General features: G+C 41.7%; 1 protein-coding gene across 6 annotated transcripts in view; it reads left to right on the top strand.

Annotated features, from left to right (window-relative positions):
- Positions 1-19411, top strand: part of ABI2 (abl interactor 2) — an 83310-nt gene that overhangs the window by 31273 nt on the left and 32626 nt on the right. For all 6 annotated transcript variants that reach the window (XM_061607930.1, XM_061607929.1, XM_061607928.1 and 3 more), the window contains exons 2-3: positions 13185-13352; positions 18071-18247. In XM_061607930.1, the coding sequence (XP_061463914.1) occupies positions 13185-13352; positions 18071-18247 (345 nt within the window). The remainder of the gene's footprint in view (positions 1-13184; positions 13353-18070; positions 18248-19411) is intronic.

Raw genomic sequence — 19411 nt, 5'->3', positions numbered from 1 at the left:
TGTCCCTTTTTCTCCTCCTTAACTGACATTACTCTTGGTTGTACTACTGCAATGCTTTGAATGTGGGGCTGCTTGTGATGAGGATTCAGAAGGTTCAGCTCAAACAGAATGCGACTGCACGACAATTAACTGAAACAGCTTGCTGGGAACATATCTCACCAGTATTAAAATAACTTCATTAGCAAGCCCAGTTCGTTGCCCAGGTACCTAAAGAAATGTTTAACTCCACATCAGTCTGCCTGAAAGTTAAGGCCATTTGTCAGTGCTCTTTTCCAGGTCCCTCTACTATTTGAGGTGACTTGTGTAGACTTCTGGTTCTTTCAGACAAGAGGTGAGAAAACATTTCAGTTTGAAGGTCACATTCCTTTGATGGGGGCTGCATATCGGTGGAGGGTGGAGGAGCAGATGTGATTCTTACCTTTTCCAATTTGCTCAGCTTTTGGAAATGGAAATGGACTGCCTTCAAGTTGATTCCAACTTATGGCAACCCTCTGAGGCCGAGAGGCAGTGACTGGCCCAAGGTCACCTAATGAGCTTCATGGCTGTGTGAGGAGTCAAACCCTGGTCTCCCAGGTCGTAGTCCAACACCTTAACCGCTACACCACACTGGCTGTCTGCTCAGTTTTTATCACAGGCTTTTTATTGCAGCTCAAGGACACATTTCAGCCATGGAAAGACAAGTGGCTTTCTTTTGGCACTTCCCTTATAAATTCAGTGCCCTGACCCCTCCAATCGATGTGACTTGTAAAGAAAATATCCCAGTAATGCAAAATTAATATGGTTTTTGCTCATTTCAATCGGGGAAAGATAGAAAATTTGATTTCTGAACTTCTTCAGCACTACCTACCCCGCAAAGCATATAATGTTCAGCCTTATCAATAAATCCTTCATTCAGGTTTCCTACCACTACCACCACCACCACAGAATGGAAATACAACAAGGGGAAAAATACCGTTTGCATCTCCTGCCCCACCAGAGATAGCCACCCTTTCCCTTGCCTGGCTTCTGACTGTTTTTACCTTTGGGCGCTTTCTATTTGATGTCTAGACACGACAGAAAGGACTCTTTCATAGAAAGGAGAGGTGGGTGGAGTGCTTGCAAGAGCACTTCTAAGAGCAGCCAAGCAGAGTCATTGGAGCTCAATCGCTCGGTCACTATCTGCTCTGCTTGGCTGCTCTCATCCTTTATCTGCCTTATGGAAATAACCAAGCACTTCACAGGAAGCATGAAACCCTGAAACCAAGTTGAGCCAATGGTGACCAGGCTCTTCAGAGTGCAACTGTGAGACCCGGAAGATGTTCTTAAAGGCTGACAAGGAAGTACAGCTGCCAGTACTGTCATTCGCTAAAGGATGACAGCAGGGCATTCAAGGGTGTGGAGTGATACTGATGAGAGGGAGAGTCTAATAGCTTGGATTCATAGGTGCATTTGGCTTGCAGGCCAGAGATGTCCTACTTCTGTGTCAGTTCTTTCTCTGATCAACTGCCATTAACATTCTGTAAGTCCTGAGACATCACAGGTGTTTGCCAGACCCTTTTGTGGTTTTAATTTTTTTCTTTTCTTTACATTGTATTTTTTAAAACTGTATACCAATATATATGCTTCTGTGTACCTAGGAAGTATGTAGTAACCACTTCCTTAGTTTTGGGTAGCCTCATTTTTATTCTAGACTAATAGGAACTCAGTCACCTGAGCTTGTTCTTAGATAGAATGATGCTATTTCTCAGGATAGGGGATGTGCCTGTTCTTCATTTTAGGAAAGAGGCTTGCATATTGATGGTGCATAAATGACCCAATAATTTATATTTGTACTTGAGTTTTGACTTTGTTTTGTACCTTGTTTAGAAGTATTAATTATGTTACTTAAATATGGAATCATTTATTGTAGTAGTAGCATTTTTTGAATGTGGAATTTGTAGTGCATTTCTTATACTGATTCCCTTTTTATTGGTACCAATCGAAGTGTGAAGATTGGCATAAATCTAAGTGACTTAACTCTCTAAATGTCTTGCAAACTTGTCGCAGCAAGTGTCTAAGAACTCTAAAACCACAATATTGTGGCTTGATTGCTCTAGGCCCCTTATCACTTGGAACAACTCTTCCACCTCAGTTGCATCTTCATATAGCTGTTTAGCAACGTGAACACTCTTTGTTGCCTTTGCCACCATGTTGCAAGCATGATCACATGTTTGTAAATGTCTGGTCATCCTCACAACAACTGTGCTCTAGCAGCTATCTGGTCTGCTTATAGCCTGCAGCTCCTCTGAAAACCAGGGAGCTGCTAAGGCTTTGCAGTGCTAGAGAGGGCACTTAGGAGTGATTATGTCAATGGCCCTCCACATCTCACTATTGCACCAGGGCCATGACAGGATCATAAGCCTTGCCAATCAGAAAATCCCACAGAGCTTTCAAGAGTCAATAACAAATTTGTAGAAAGATGGGATTGCAATTATTTGCCTGACTTTGGGCTCATCCAGACGACTGTAAAATGTGTGACATGATCGCTTTGTGTTTTCATTATTTTTTGGTCGTCCATATGATGCCTTGCACTTTTGCACATTTTTGCACGGTTAAATCCGCTCCTGCAATACCGCAAATCATGCAGTTTGCTTTTTTAAACCGGGAACCATCTGCTGTACCTTCAGGCGCTCGGATGCAATACCGTGGACTTTACAGCTGTGGGCATTTGATGGGCGGTTCTTGGGTGGTTCCTCATATCCCTTCCCTCATTCTCAGCCAATCACGTATTTTCACTGTTGCGCATGTGCGCGAATGTCCAGGGAAAGCCCGGGAAAAAGGAACCTATCAGAACAATGGTGTGGTGTTGGGGGGCCCCCCTGGAACTTCTACTGCGCAGATGCAAAAACGCATTTGTGCAGAAGCAGCAACAGCGGTTAATTTTTAGCCAGCCTGCAAACTGGGCAGCCGCTCAGGGTGAGATCTGCAATTGTGGTTGTTTGTAAACTTTTTCAAGGGAGAAAATATTTATCGTTGCCTAACCTCCACCTCCCACCCCTCACCCCCGCATCAAATGCCCTTCTTGAACGTATTGGTCTTTGCTTCCAGGCATCCAGAGTTGAGGGAGAGGGGTGGGGGAGAAGAGAAATAGAGGCTTTCCTCTTGGATTACAGACACTCATGCAGCCTTAGTCAATTTCGCTTTCCTGCCTGCAAGACTCTTTGAGTCTTGTCAATTTCAACCACAGCCTGCAGGTTCTCCTCAGCCCAGCTGAGCTGAAAAGCATACAGTCGCTTTTGCAAAATATCGCAAATACAAGCAAAAAACCCACAGGAATTATTGGCATATAAGTGGTTTGCTAGAGCGTCTCAGCCACCCGCAACCGTAGAGATTGGTGGTCTACCTTCCTAGAATTGACACATTGTTACTTGCTGTTCTGGAGAAATAAGTGGAATTGCAATCATGTGTATCTCCAGAAACGTTAAAGGTAGAAAAGCATACAGTCGGTTTTGCGAAATATCGCAAATACAAACAAACAAAAATACAGGAATTATAGGCATATAAGTGGTTTGCATGTTTCTTTTATCAGAGGGAACACCGCAAAGCCTGTGCTGATCGCTTCAGTGCAGATTGACACAGCAGCACGCGGGGCTGTTTGCCCACATTCCCTGCCCGAGCCAAGAGTGGCCACCCGTGGGGGGGCTGTTTGCTTCCCTCAGAGGCAGCATTCCTGCTGCCGAGCCGCATAATGGTCCGGGGCTGAACCCTGCAGTGAATGAGCCCAAGGGTTATGGGGGGATTTGCCCAGCAATTACAAGCGCTGATCCCTTGCACTGTCCACAATCCCCCTGGATGGTCAGGGGCACCCCCTTGGCCGGCGCTGCTCCAGAGTGATGAGCGACAAGAGTGATGAGCGACAAGGAACTCCATTACAACCACTACTACCAAACCATCAGGAAATTCAAACTTTCGCGCTCGTACTTTCAAGCGCATGCGCCTTTTTGTGCTTTGTTGCAAAGGGGGAGAGGAGCATACGTCTTATTTTTGTGGACCAATTGGCTGATAGGGGGGAATGTTATGGATGGAGCTGGGAAAAAGCGAGAAGTATGGGTCCTCTCGCTGCGTGTGGGCGCAAAAAAAGCGGGTTTTTTAATTGGGAAAGAGCGAACAAACAGGCAAATTGAGGACTGTCAGATGATGAACCGGATATAGAAAATGTGGATTATCCCGCTCCGTTTGGATGAGCCCTTTGACAGAGTTCTCTGGCTGAAGTAGGGCATGAAGGAAGATGGGCCATAGCCCCTTAGAGTTTCAAATCATGTCTGCATAAACATGGTGGTAGAATACACTCTTAGTTGCATCTGATGAACTCAGTGCTTTAGGAACAGATGACCAGATGGTCAGCTTTTCAGTTTTTATTAAAATGGACTCTGGCTGTTTTTATGCTGAAACAATTTTTTTTGCTTGCCAAAATTTATTTCACTGGTTACTTTAAAAAGCAAATTACTACCTTTGAGTTGAAAGATGACTACACTGTTGGCTTGCAACGGACTTTAGAAATGCTGCTCTTGCTAAATATGTTGGAGTGCTGATTTATTGACTGTATTCACTTGGCACTGGTTGGATATGGGAAGGAAGGATGTAACCTTTGCTAGTTTTGAAGATTACATCTTTCTTAGCTGGTGCTTCCTTAAATTAAGTCATGAAAAGCTTACTGCTTCATTTCCTTCATACTTTTTTTTTTTTTACTACTTGAAGCAAAACAAACCATGTCATCAGGTACATGGTTGGTCATAAGGTACATGGTACGAAGAGAGGAAGTTCTACCAGCAATACCAGGATGAGGAACCTGTGGCCCTCTCAATGTTTTTGGACTCCAGCTCCCATCAGCCTCAGCCAGCATGGCCAAAACACTTTGTATGTATTAATTGGTATTTGAACATTTGCAGGCCATCTTGGAGAAGTATTACCTGATTTGAATAGCTATTCCAAGATACAGGGGTGATTTAACTAGATGCAGCAAACATGCTATTGCATCTGTTCAATAGTTCAGTTGGTACATAGCAAGCTGGTTCATATGTAATGCCAATCCATGACTTTGTGCAAATGGGCAAGTGTCCAGGATCCCAGAGGAAAGACTGCAGCTGCTATTCTCTCCTCCTTCCCCCGTTGTCCTACTGCTGTGCTACCTAACTCTAAGCCACGGTTTGACTTAGCATTACATCTGAACTTGGGCTTTTGGTTTGTCTTATCTAGGGGGAGATAAACTATGAGTCTGGGCTTGCATGTAAGCCAAACCATGGGTTGGTAAGGGTAGTGTGACAACAGGACAATCGGGGTAGGAGCTCAGTGGACATGATCTTCCCTCTGGAGATCTGGACGTTTGTTCACATTAAGCCATAGTTTGCCTTATTTTTTATTAATTTTTTATTTGATTTATATCCTGCCGTTCCTCCTAGCAGGAACCCAGGGCAGCAAACAGAAACACTTTAAAACATCATAAAAAAGACCTTAAAATACATTAAAACAAAACAACATTAAAACATTTTTAAAAACATCTTTAAAAAAAGGGTTAAAACATATTTAAAAAACATATTAACAAGCAATTCTAACACAGATGTAGACTGGGATATGTCTCAAATTAAAAGGCTTGTTGAAAGAGGAAAGTCTTCAAAAGGCGCGACGAAAAGATAGCAGAGATGGCGTCTGCCTAATAATCATGGGGAGGGAATTCCACAGGGTAGGTGCTGCCACACTAAAGGTCCGTTATGTGTAATCAAAGTCAGTATTTTGTAAATATTATACTGGAATTGCAGATTAAGTGTGAAGTAAGAAACCACTGTTGAGTTTACTCAATTAAGAAGGTAAGAATGGTAAATGGGTGGATTCTCCTACTTGTATGTTGTTGTTATGTGCCTCCAAGTTGACTGCGACTTATGGCGACCCTATGAATCAGCGACCTCCAAGAGCATCTGTCACGAACCACCCTGTTCAGATCTTGTAAGTTCAGGTCTGTGGCTTCCTTTATGGAATCAATCCATCTCTTGTTTGGCCTTCCTCTTTTTCTACTCCCTCCTGTTTTTCCCAGCATTATGGTCTTTTCTAGTGAATCATGTCTTCTCATGATGTGTCCAAAGTATGATAACCTCAGTTTCATCATTTTAGTTTCATCATTTTAGTGATAGTTCTGGTTTAATTTGTTCTAACACCCAATCATTGCTCTTTTTTGCAGTCCATGGTATCTGCAAAGCTCTCCTCCAACACCACTTTTCAAATGAGTTGATTTTGCTCTTACCTGCTTTTTTCACTGTCCAACTTTCACATCCATACATAGAGATTGGGAATACCATGGTCTGAATGATCCTGACTTTGGTGTTCAGTGATACATCTTTGCATTTGAGGACCTTTTCTAGTTCTCTCACAGCTGCTCTCCCTAGTCCTAGCCTTCTTCTGATTTCTTGACTATTGTCTCCATTTTGGTTAATGACTGTGCCAAGGTATCCTTGACAAGTTGTGTCCTCATTGTCAACTGTAAAGTTACATAAATCTTCTGTTGTCATTACTTTAGTCTTCTTGACGTTCAGCTGTAGTCCTGCTTTTGTGCTTTCCTCTTTAACTTTCATCAGCGTTTGTTTCAAATCATTACTGGTTTCTGCTAGTAGTATGGTATCGTCTGCATATCTTAAATTATATTGATATTTCTCCCTCCAATTTTCACACCTCCTTCATCTTGGTCCAATCCTGCTTTCCGTCTGGTATGTTCTGCGTATAGATTAAATAAATAGGGTGGTAAAATACATCCCTGTCTCACACCCTTTCCGTTGGGAAACCAGTCAGTTTCTCCATATTCCGTCCTTACAGTAGCCTCTTGTGCAGAGTATAGGTTGCGCATCAGGACAATCAGATGCTGTGACACACCCATTTCTTTTAAAGCATTCCATAGTTTTTCATGATCTACACAGTCAAAGGCTTTGCTGTAATCTATAAAGCACAGGGTGATTTTCTTCTGAAATTCCTTGGTCCATTCCATTATCCAACGTATGTTTGCGGCGTGATCTCTGGTACCTCTTCCCTTTCTAAATCCAGCTTGGACATCTGGTATTTCTCACTCCATATATGGTAAGAGCCGTTGTTGTAGGATCTTGAGCATTACTTTACTTGCATGGGGTATTAAGGCAATCGTTCGATAATTACTGCATTCCCTGGGATCCCCTTTCTTTGGAATTGGGATGTATATGGAACGCTTCCAGTCTGTGGGCCATTGTTTAGTTTTCCATATTTCTTGACAGATTTTAGTCAGAATTTGGACAGATTCGGTCTCAGTAGCTCGTAGCAACTCTATTGGTATGCCATCTATTCCTGGTGATTTGTTTCTTCCCAGTATTTTGAGAGCAGCTTTCACCTCACTTTCTAAAATTTCTGGTTCTTCATCATACGGTTCCTTCCTGAATGAATCTGTCATCCTGGCATCTCTTTTGTAGAGTTCTTCAGTGTATTGCTTCCATCTTCCTTTTATTTCATCTCGGTCAGTCAGTGCGTTCCCCTGTTGATTATTCAACATCCCTACTCTTGGTTTAAATTTCCCTTTCATTTCTCTAATCTTTTGGAACAGGGCTCTTGTTCTACCCTTTTTGTTGTCCTCTTCTATATCTATACAGTAACTATTGTAATAGCTATCCTTGTCCCTATGTACTAGTCACCGTATTGTTGCATTTAGGGTTCTGACTGTGTTTCTATCTCCTTTTGCTTTTGCTTTCCTTCTCTCTTTAACCATTTTAAGAGTTTCTTCAGTCATCCATTGAGGTCTTTCTCTCTTTTTAACTAGATGTATTGTCTTTTTGCATTCTTCCCTGATAATGTCTGTAAGCTAAGTTTAAAACCGCAAACCCGTTCCTTATTTGATCTTTATATGCTTCTGGGATGTTATTTAAATTGTATTTTGGCATTATGACTGCTTTGTTGTTCTTCTTTAGCTTTACTCTGATTTTCGATATGACCAGTTCATGATCTGTACCACAGTCTGCTCCTGGTCTTGTTTTCACAGAAAGTATGGAACTTATCCATCTTCTGCTACCAATTATATAATCAATTTGATTCCTATATTGACCATTTGGTGATGACCACGTGTACAGTTGTCTTTTCGGTTGCTCAAAAAATGTGTTCACAAGAAACAAATTATTGGCTTCACAGAATTCAGTAAGTCTCCTGCTTCATTTCTGTCTCCGAAGCCCCGTTTCCCCACAATTCCTAATTCTTCTCTGTTCCCTACTTTTGCATTCCAATCCCCCATGGTTATCAGCACATCTTGTTTTGGTGTGTGATCAATTTCTTCTTGTACTTCTGCGTAAAATATCTCCAATTCCTCTTCTGTGTTTGACGTCGGAGCATAGACTTGGATGATGGTTATGTTAATAAGTTTCCCATTTAATCTCATTGATATCACTCGCGCAGACCTTGCGTTGTAGCTCCTAGTTGCTTTTGCTACATCACTTCTCACTATTAAAGCAACCCCATTTCTTCTTAATTTCTCATTCCCTGCATAAAATATTTTGTAGTTGCCTGATTGAAAATGTCCCAGTCCCAGTCCTGTCCATTTTAGTTCGCTCACACCAAGTATTGTAATGTTGATACGTTCCATTTCTTGCTTGACAATTTCTAACTTTCCCTGGCTCATGCTTCTCACATTCCATGTTCCTATTGTGTGTGTTGTACAACTCTAGACTCTCCTTTCGCATCTGTGCACATCAGCCTCTGGGTTTCTTTTCGGCTTTGACCCAGCGGCGTCATTAGTCACAGCACTACTCGTACTTGTCCTTTGTTCTTCCCCAGTAGCTCGGTGAATGCCTTCTGACCTGGGGGTCTCATCTTCCAGCACTATCTCGTGTTGCATTTTGGATACTCTGTTCATAGGGTTTTTGTGGTAAGAGATATTCAGAGGTGGTTTACCATTGCCTTCCTCTGAGTTTGGATGCATCTTAGTCTGGTGTCTCAGCTTTGACCATTCCTCCTTGGGTGCCCCTGCTAGGAGTCTAGCCTCTTGGTCTAGACTCCCGACGGCATTGCTCTTAGCTTCTTCAACACACTCAAACACCTTCACCACGTTAAGGTGTGCATCCTAGAGGGGTATATGCATGCATATACATGCATGTATATTTGGAATGGTCATGGTAATCTGTATTAGACTAAAGCCAAGGTGTAGCATTTCATTTATATTGGTTAATTTTGGGGTAAAAGAATGTGTCGACAAAGGAGACTAGAAAAATCCAAGACATCTGCCCACAGCACATTTTTAGATAACCCAGGATAGCTGCCATGGTGTATTCAACAATTTCCTAAATAAGTTTAGAAGATTGGAGAGTATGGTTTGTATTCAACTACATCCTACTGAGAGTAGTTTCATTGAAATTATTGAACCTGTTAGTCATGTCTGTTAGATTAGAGAAAAGACAAGTCAAAGGTGACATGACAGAAGCTTATGAAATCATGCATTGCATGGACAAAGTGGATAGAGAACAGTTTTTCTCATACCACTAGAATTTGTGGAATCCAATGAAGCTTAATGTTGGAAGATTCAAGACACACAAAGAAAGTACTTCACACAGCGTATAGTTAAACTTTGGAAATTGCTCCCACAAGAGGCAGTGATGACCACCAACTTGCTTACCTCCAGTTCTTATAGGAAAATAGTTCTTTACATTAGCAGTCACGAATTATGCCCATTAATTTTTTAAAAAATCCTATATGAAAGAGGCGTGGTCCAGCGATCTCCACAACAGCAGAGACCCTAAGTCGCCTCCTTTGAAATTCCTTCAAAGGAAACGCCCAGTTGCTGATGGAGAAGAGAGAAGACGAAAGTAACTCACTCTTCCTGATAAGACCGGCATGGCTGCTACTGGGGGTCCCATCCAGGATCTCTGTGATGAAGCCACTTGTTTCATCTGCCTGGAGTATTTCCAGGATCCAGTGATCATACCCGAGTGCGGGCACAACTTCTGCTGAGCCTGCCTGAGCTGGTGCTGGGAGAAATCCGAGGCAGAGGCTTCTTGCCCTCAGTGCAGGGAAAGGGTTCCGCACAGGAATCTCATCTGGAATCGGCTGCTGGCAAATGTTGTAGAAATACTTACAGCCAAGAAGAAACTCAGTTTTCAAGAGGAGAAAGGGGTGGAAGGAAAAGGAAGAATATGTGAGAAGCACCAGGAGCCTCTGAAACTCTTCTGTAAAGACCACAAAATCCCAATCTGCGTGGTTTGTGACAAATCCAAGGAACATGAAAATTACCAGGTGATTCCTCTGGAAGAGGCTTCCCAGGAGTACAAGGATCGGATCAGCAGCTGCCTAGACAATCTGAGGTAGGGGAGAGAGAAAATCCTGACATTCAAAGCAGATACTGAAAAGGAAAGCCAAAACCTGCTTGAGCAAACTGATGCAGAGAGGGGAAAGACAGTGGCTGAGTTCAGACAGCTGTACCAGTTTCTGGAAGAACAAGATAAGCTTCTACTGGACCAGATGGAAGAGGTGGCGAAGGAGATTGCAAGGAAAAGGGATGAGCATCTGGCCAGACTCTCCAAAGAACTCTCCTCTCTCGAAAGCACCATCCAGAAGATGGAGGAGAAGCACCAGAAACCAGCCAGTGAGCTCCTGCAGGATATTGGGAGCTTTTTACAGAGGTCTCTGGCAAAGGAGAAGTTTCAGAGTCCTGCAGCTTTTCTTCCTGAAGTGGAGGATCTGGGATTTCTGCGATATAAACCCCTTTCTGGAGGGAGTCGTGAAACCATTCAGAGACACTCTGGGATCTGGACTGAAGCTGCAAAAAGCTTGTCCCCTAGATGCCCTCAGCTTTGTGATATTTTCCATGGTCGTCATAGAGAAAGGATCTCTCCTCCAGGTCTTTCCCCTCAAGATCCATTCCTTTGGACTTCTCCTGTGCCCATCCTTCTTCTCACCCACGTTTATTTATTTATGTATTGCCTATTGTAAATTCTATTCTTCTTATTGATGTATTTTTATCAGAGCTTGGAAAAGTTACTTTTTTGAACTACAACTCCCATCAGCCCAAGCCAACATGGCCACTGGATTGGGCTGATGGGAGTTGTAGTTCAAAAAAGTAACTTTTCCAAGCTCTGATTTTTATATTGATGTATTTTTATATTTGTGTTTTTTTGTAAGCCACCTTGAGGGCCTTTTGGCCAAAAGGCGGGGTAGAAATAAACAACGACAACAACAACAACAATAACTTGGATGGCTTTAAAAGAGGATTAGACGAATTTATGGAGGATAAGGCTATCAGTGGCTACTAGACATTATGCCTGTGCTCCGCCTCCACAGTCGGAGGCAGTATGCTTCTAAATACCAATTGCTGGAAACTGCAGGGGAGGGCTCTTGCACTCATCCTGATAGGAGGCTTCCCATAGGCACCTGGCTGGCCACTATGTGAACAGGATGCTGAACTAGATGGGCCATTGGCCTGATCCAGTAGGCTCTTTTTATGCTCTTATGCCGTTATTAACTTCAGTGGGTCTGCAGATTGGTGTTCCATGTCATTATGGGTTGAGAAGTTTGTATTTCTCCAGTGGGCACCAGGACACCCCCAAGTGGGTATTGTCTTCCTCTGCTATTGCTTGAGGCAGGGAAGAGTTAACACTCCAGCGGACTGTCACCTCAGCCCCTCCCACGGAGTGCTAGATTGTTTTTCCTGCCTCACTTGAGCAGTACTGATTTTCACCTTGCTGTTCAGTCTGGCTAGCTTATATCCTTATTTAAATTCCATTCATATGCAAATATGGCTCTCTCCAATGTCTCTTGGTGACTTTTTCCGTACCATTAACCTGTCTTGCTGTGGAGTGAGAGAGCTGCCAGAGGTGACTGTACTGTGCGCTTTGCCTCAAGGTGTGGGAAGGTTCAAAGGGGGAATGTTTTTTGTTGCCTCAAAATAGTTCTTACAGTGGTTCCATTCCTTTCTCTCTGATAGGCGCCAACAGGTAGCATTGGGTGAGGAGGTTTCAGACCCTTGGCCTCTCAATTGTGGTGTGCCACAGGGCTCTATCCTCTCTCCCATGCTATTTAACATCTATGTAAAGCCATTGGGAGAGATCATCAGGAGATTTGGGCTGCAGTGTCACCAATATGCAGATGACACTCAGCTCTATCTCTCATTTAAATCTTCACCGGAGAGGGCTGTGGAGACCATGTCCAAGTGCCTGGGATCCGTGAGTGGATGGATGGACAGGAACAGGTTGAAGCTGAACCCTGATAAGACCGAGGTACTACTTGTGGGAGACAAGGGAGGGTTAGGAGATGTTGACCTGGTGTTTGATGGGGTGAAGTTGCCCCTACAGGACCAGGTCCGCAGCCTCGGAGTTGTTCTTGATTCCAGGCTGTCCATGGAGGCTCAGATTTCGGCTGTGAGCCGGGCAGCTTGGTATCAATTACATCTTATATGTAAGCTGCAACCCTACCTCCCTGTTCAACAGCTCTCGCTCGTGGTACATGCCCTGGTCACCTCTCGATTAGACTACTGTAATGCGCTTTATGTGGGGTTACCCTTGAAAACGACCCGGAAATTACAACTTATACAGAATGCAGTGGCACGCTTACTTACCAACAGCCGCCGCCGGGACCACATCACGCCAGTATTACTTGATCTACAATGGCTGCCGGTTGTCTTCCGAGCCCGATTCAAGGTGTTGGTATTAACCTTTAAAACCCTAAACGGTTTCGGCCCTGCTTACCTGAAAGAGCGCCTCCACCGCCACCAACTATGCCGCCCAACTAGATCAGCCACACAAGGCTTTCTCTCAATCCCACCAACCAAAACAGTTAGGTTGGTGGGTACTAGGAAGAGAGCCTTTTCTGTGGTGGCCCCCACTCTCTGGATCTCCCTCCCATGTGATCTCCGACATGCCCCTTCCCTAGACGTATTCCGCATGGCCCTGAAGACGTGGCTATTCCAACAGGCCTATGAGGTCCTTGGGACGGTTAAATCTCCATGATTTGTCATCTGTCGTATGCTGCTAATATAACTGTTTTTATATGTATCGATGACTGTCCAATATTTTATTTATTGTTATTATGTGATTGCATTTGAAATTTTTGTATTTTATCTCATTTTAATGTACGTCGCCTAGAGTGGCTAATTGCCAGATAGGCGACAAACAAATTAAATATTATTATTATTATATTATTATATGAAAATGATAACTTCTGATTATTTTCTTTTTCTTTTTTAGTCAACAGATAAACAGCGGGCCCTAGAAGAAACCAAAGCGTACACAACTCAGTCTTTAGCTAGCGTAGCCTATTTGATCAATACCTTGGCTAACAATGTTCTACAGATGCTGGATATCCAGGCATCCCAGCTTAGGCGTATGGAATCTTCAATCAACCATATTTCACAAGTGAGAGAACTTGTTCTTTATGTTTATTTAATTTGTATGAACATCCAGTATGGTGCAGTGGGTAGTATTGGACTTGGATCATCTGGGGGATCTGAATTCAAAAGTCCACTCAGCTAATTTGATGACCTTGGGCCAGTCTCCACCTAACCTCAGGGCCGGATTAAGCTGAGGAGGGCCCCTAGGCTGATTGGTGTTTGGGGGGCCCTTCTCCCTACCTTTCTGCTTTTTTTCGCGCAGGTTTGCCATCAATCAAGATGGCGGCTGAGGTTTCCCTAAGGGGCTGAAGCCTCTGCCGCCATCTTGGTTGATGGCAGCAATGCGCTCATATAGCACGCATGCATGCCATTAACCAAGATGGCGGCAGAGGCTTCAGTCCCTTAGGGAAACCTCAGCCACCATCTTGATTGATGGCAAACCGCAAAAAACAGCGGAGAAAAAGGTAAGTGAAGCCGGGGGATGGCGGGCGGTACGGAAGCTCTTGTCCCGTGATAATCTTTTTTAGCTTATGCACGGGCCCCCAAGTGCTCCGGGCCCCTAGGCTTCAGCCTACTAAGCCTAATGGATAATCCGGCCCTGCCTAACCTACCTCATTATATGATGGAGGATAAAAGGGTATAACCTTCATGTATGCCAGTCTAAATTTCTTGGAGGAAGGCTAGGAGACTAATGATAGAGATGTCAAATAGAACTTGAAGAAAATTTAGCTTATCAGTATGATCTAGAAAAAGCTACTTGGCTATAGTCTGCAGTAGCAGGGCACATTTTATCTAAAAATTAGATGACTCTGGATTTAGTGGCTTTTTTGCCTTAAAATGGAATTTATAATTAAGAACTTTTTATGATTGAGGCTGATAGATTGGGGAAAAAATCCAGCTGTCTGGTTGCCCAGGGATTTGAAATATTCTATTGGTTTGTGATATCTGGTCAGCTTGGGTTGCCTTGTCTTCTCGGTCTCCATATATTTTCCCTGTTTTCTTCTATTACCTTGATTTTTTTCATTTTAAATCTTGCTGTTCTGTGTAAAATATGTAACTTCTTTATGTACTACAGGCATACCCCGCTTTAACATACGCAGTGGGACTGGAGCATGTATGTAAAGTGAAAATGTACTTAAAGTGAAGCAATTATCTATGCATGTACTGCACTGTAATCGCCACTAGATGGCAGCAGTGTCATGCCATTAAGTGTCCGTAATTGTGAAGCACGCGTACGTTAAGCGGAGTATAGTGGCGTATGGAGCATGTACGTTATAGCGAGGCGACGTTAAGTGAAGCGACGTTAAGCGGGGTATGCCTGTATTAATGTAGGCAAAGGTATTATGGAGAATGAATGTCTTTGTGCCAGGAAATTAATTATTCATTCATTTTAAATATGATAAACTAATTAAAATTTCAAGATGAAGTCTCAAGTCCATTAGCTTCATACTGAACAGAAAATGTCTTTGTTGTTATTACATTTATATCCAGCCTTTCCTCCAAGGAGCTCAAGCTGGCATAGAAACATGGTTCTCTCCCTCCCAATTTTAACTTGGTGAGGTAGGTTAGGCTCAGAGACAGTGACTGACCCAAGGTCGCCCAGCAGGAGTCATGGTTGAGCAGAGATTTGAACCTTGGTCTCCCAGGTCCCAGTCTTACACTTGACCCACCAGCCTTCCTTGTTAGGGAGGCAGCCATATTTCTAAGTGGGGCATTTGGGCAGGGAGAGAGAGGTGTGCAGTACCAGTCCCCCCCCACTGGTGGAGAGAACATGAGGGACGGGCCAGGGGAAGGGAAAGGCAGTGACCTTCCCCCTCACTCCTCCTCTGTCCAGAGAGTGTGCTAACTTACATTAATGAAGTTTAATCGGTTGAACTGTCTCATTTAGGAATACCAGACTCAAAAGCTTGCCTCCACGTAACAGCTACAGTTCCCTTTCACCTGTGGTCTATCCCAGTGTTCATGGACTGAACTACTTTGGTAATGACAGTGAGCTTCTGAGCTTGGCTTTGATGCAGTTTTAGATGCAGTTTTAGATTCTACCTGAAAAACAAACTTGTCCATACTACAAATTCAGGGAAGGGCAGAGATGAAATAAATATTTTAGGGTGTGTTTGTTGAATCCTCCTTGAGATTTCCTCCTTGAGATTCTCTCCTTGTAGTCTTGTTTCTGACCTTTAGATTTTCCTTTCTGTTGGACAATTCGGGAACGCTTTTAAACTGGATGCTACTTAAAGAACTAACTAAGCAATTGGAACCTAACTGTGGAAATCAATTGGCATTTTGTTTTACTGGCTGCTGGGTTCATATTTCTGTCCATAAACACTGAAAAGGCCTCATGCTGAGCTGCACATACTGGGCAAATCAGAAATTAGGAATGAGTTACAGGCTAGGTGGCCAGCCAGCCAGCTAACTGTAGCATACCCTTCAATATTTCTATTCCTCTATGTCTGTTTTCATCCTTTGCCATAAAGTACTCAAGAAAAAGAAGAAAAATAGCCACTATGATTGTGAGTACAGTGAGTCCTGTAAAGGAGCAAAGGGTAGCCATTTTTTCAGACAACTAAGTTATTATTTTATTTCACCATTTAACAATAAGCATGCAATCCTGCTCTATTCATTATGATAACTGCTGAATAAACAAACTCTTACTTTTTACTGCAGGCAAACAAACATGCTTCTTTATTGCTGGCTGGGTAGAAAACACAAATGAAAATGAAAAGCAAAGCAAAGGAAAGTCTAAGGGATGAAGTCTAACTCTAGCCCATAATACAAAGTTCTAATATTTAACTCTTCGGTTGCTATACATGCTTTTTTTTCAGGATGACTTAAGTAATTATAGGGTGATTGTGATCATGAAAAATCCACCCTCAGGAAAATCTTTAGTGAGTAGACGTTCGATTCAGATGAGGCTTTAGTTGTGCGTTCGCCCTCCCGTATTCACTGAATTTTTCAGAGGGTCCTATTCTTAAATTGCTCCTGTTCTTAAAACAAGCTCTCATTGTTTAAATGCAGGCTGTTGTTGTCTGTCATGTCACAAATGAAAAAGAAGACAATTTCTCCAAAAATCCTAGGGGTGGGGCAAAGCACAGCTCTGGGGGCGTGCGTCCCCATTCCCCCCCCCAACTACAGGTCTGCTAACCACTACATCACACTGGCGTTATGATGTAAAGGTCATACAGAGAACCACCTTGCTGTGCCTGATATTCTGCAGCCTCTGTAGTAAAGGAGCATACACTTGATGGAATATGACTCATTATGGATCCTAGTTGAGCTATATTAAGATTTCCAGTATGATATTAATATACAGTTTTATGAAGTGGAAGTTAAAGAGTTGAATATCATTTTTGATTTGCAATGTAGACCCCTATTTTCAGAATGAGATTTGTTTTTGTTTTTGTTGATAACTCTCTATGAAAAATTTAAAACAGTAATTCTGGCCATCTAAACTATAGCCATTTCCTTTATGCAAAATGTCGTAAATACTGAAGTGGTCCGGGTTTTGCAGAGGAGAGTTATGTGTATAAAATTTAGTGGTATGAATTAATAGTTAAAAGCAAGCAAATATAACTTCAAAAATATTTTAAAATGCAGTTTTTCACATTTGAAACATTAAAAAATATTTTCAAAGCCCTTGGATAGAGAATTATTTATTTTCCTTGATGATTTTTTTACTCTTCTGATAAGGTTATCAAAGTAGAAGTTTGAAAACAATTGAACAAACACAGGATTGTTTTTCCTTCCCTCCCCAGTTATATGGCAATGTCATAATTGCACTTTATTTTACATCATATTTTAATCTGAATTATCAGCTTCCTAAATGATCTATTGTGGCAGTGGCTTTCCTGTATACTGTCTTTTAAAAGATCTCAGGTAAAATTTGAAGTTCTAGTGAAAGTTGAGTTATTGATTTCTGCAGGAAGCAAAGTCAGCAAAAGCTTTTCAAGTAAGATTCTGGTGATTAAACTTCATCCAGGTGTTTGCATGATGCTATGTTGCAGAATAAAGTCAGGGCAATGTGACCAGGTGACACCTTTTTCTTCCTCTCTCCTCTCCCCCACTCCAGCAGCCTGTTTCATAACAAAGTTGTGGCAGTGGACTTGCTGAAGTCTTAATGAATACTAAATGTTTAGAATGATCTTTGATGGGAGCAACATAATTGTAGGCATTTATATAACATAAAGGGAGATAGATGTGCAGAAGGCATCTGTAGTGGTATACTATATAGCTGATGGTTTGCAGTTTCTGCCTGTGAGAGCATTGAGGCATGATCAGTGTGTGTGGCTCACGTATCTGGAAGTGACATGCCCTCCAGGACAGCTTCTCAAGTTAATTTTTCTGACAAGAATATGAATGCCCATATTTGGGGAAAAACATATGGTAATGGCCATAAAAATGTATGCCACTATCAATTGTCATGCAGACTAACTTTTAGGTCTTACATTGGTTGCTTAGTTATATGGCATTAATATTATACTTTTATAGGTAATATTTCCATTTAATTCAGGCATTTTGGATATTCCCCATGTCATTTACATAAATGTGAAAATACCATATATCAGTATAAACCAGTTCTGATATTAAATGACAATAAATATTAATTATATTGGAACTAAGGGGATTATAAACATATCTGAAATTATAGATTTAGTAGTAATAATGACTAGCTTGCTTAATGTGTGTCTGAATGTTTGCTAAAATGTTTAGTTAATCACTACTATTGTAAGTTCTTTATGCTTGCAGACAGTTGACATACACAAAGAAAAAGTGGCTAGAAGAGAAATTGGCATCTTGACTACAAACAAAAACACTTCAAGAACTCACAAAATAATTGCACCAGCCAATCTGGAGCGACCAGTTCGCTATATTAGAAAACCTATTGATTATACAATTCTAGATGATACTGGGCATGGAGTGAAGGTAAGTGGTAATGTGGAATAATTTTGATTTGTGAATCTCCCTGTATGTTTTTAGAATGCAAAGATTTGTGTGCAGACCTCCTTTCTTCTCTCTAATAACAGCATGGATTCTCCTGTGTTACGATAATCCTTACCGAGCCCATAGTATTCCTTCTGTATCTGTGTCTTTAAAAAATAAAACAAACCTCACCCACCCCTGCTTTTTTGGCTGCTTGTGTTATCTGCATTTTGAGAAACTGGTAGAAGGCTTTCAACTTGGAAAAGCATTTAGTGTCATTTCCCTCATTCTGGTTTTGTTGTCAAACAATATACTTCTGTGACACCTGGGTATGTACTGTCTCCCTTCTGTCTGCATGTCCCAAATTTTATCGTGACCCAGATATAAAGCCACTACTAGTGTGTCATTGGCCTTCTCCAAGATCAAACTCATGATTTCTAGACTTGCATGACAGGCAAAATCAAGGGACTACCTGTGCGTGTGTGTATTAGAAATCTTTAAAACATAATATTAAAGTAAGTCGAAAAAATGTCTAGGTTCATTGTGCATGTAGCTCTAACAAAGGTTGTAGTACAGTTTAACATATTCCTAATTGTAAATTGAGTTACATGTGCAATTTGTCTACTTGTTTGTGCAGATCTAATAGCATCTAATAGCATGTTTAAATTTTTTTCACATTTTTGCATGTCTTCTAAAATATTATTGAAATATGCCTAACAAATTGTGAAAATACCACTGAGAAAGGAAGGGTAATGTGAATAGGAATGATTTACAAGGCCTCACATCCAGTTCACGTTTCAGAAAAGTAAAGGTAAATCAGTGAAGACATATTAAATTTAAGTATACTTGTATAACACAAATTTACTCTGGTATCCTTTATATGCCAGTTTAATTAGATCAGGGAATTACACAGAAAATGCATAATTTTCGAACAAATACCAGGCTTAAATATTGATGAATTTGAAACCTATTCTGGTACCTGTTAAAATGCATGTATATGAGAGCCCTATTGTAACTATGAAACAGTACAATTATCAGTTTTCTGAATTTTATAAAATGGATACAGCTAAAATTGCTGTACCAGTTACATTCATGTTTACCACTGGAATGTAGCAACAGCATTGACTCTTTGATTTATGGAGTTAGTCTCTTTTCAGCAATGTAAAT

This window comes from Rhineura floridana, chromosome 2, assembly GCF_030035675.1.
Source record: "Rhineura floridana isolate rRhiFlo1 chromosome 2, rRhiFlo1.hap2, whole genome shotgun sequence".
NCBI lineage: Eukaryota > Metazoa > Chordata > Lepidosauria > Squamata > Rhineuridae > Rhineura > Rhineura floridana.
The sequence above is the reverse complement of the archived record's forward strand: the minus strand, read 5'-3'. Positions and strand labels throughout refer to the sequence as shown.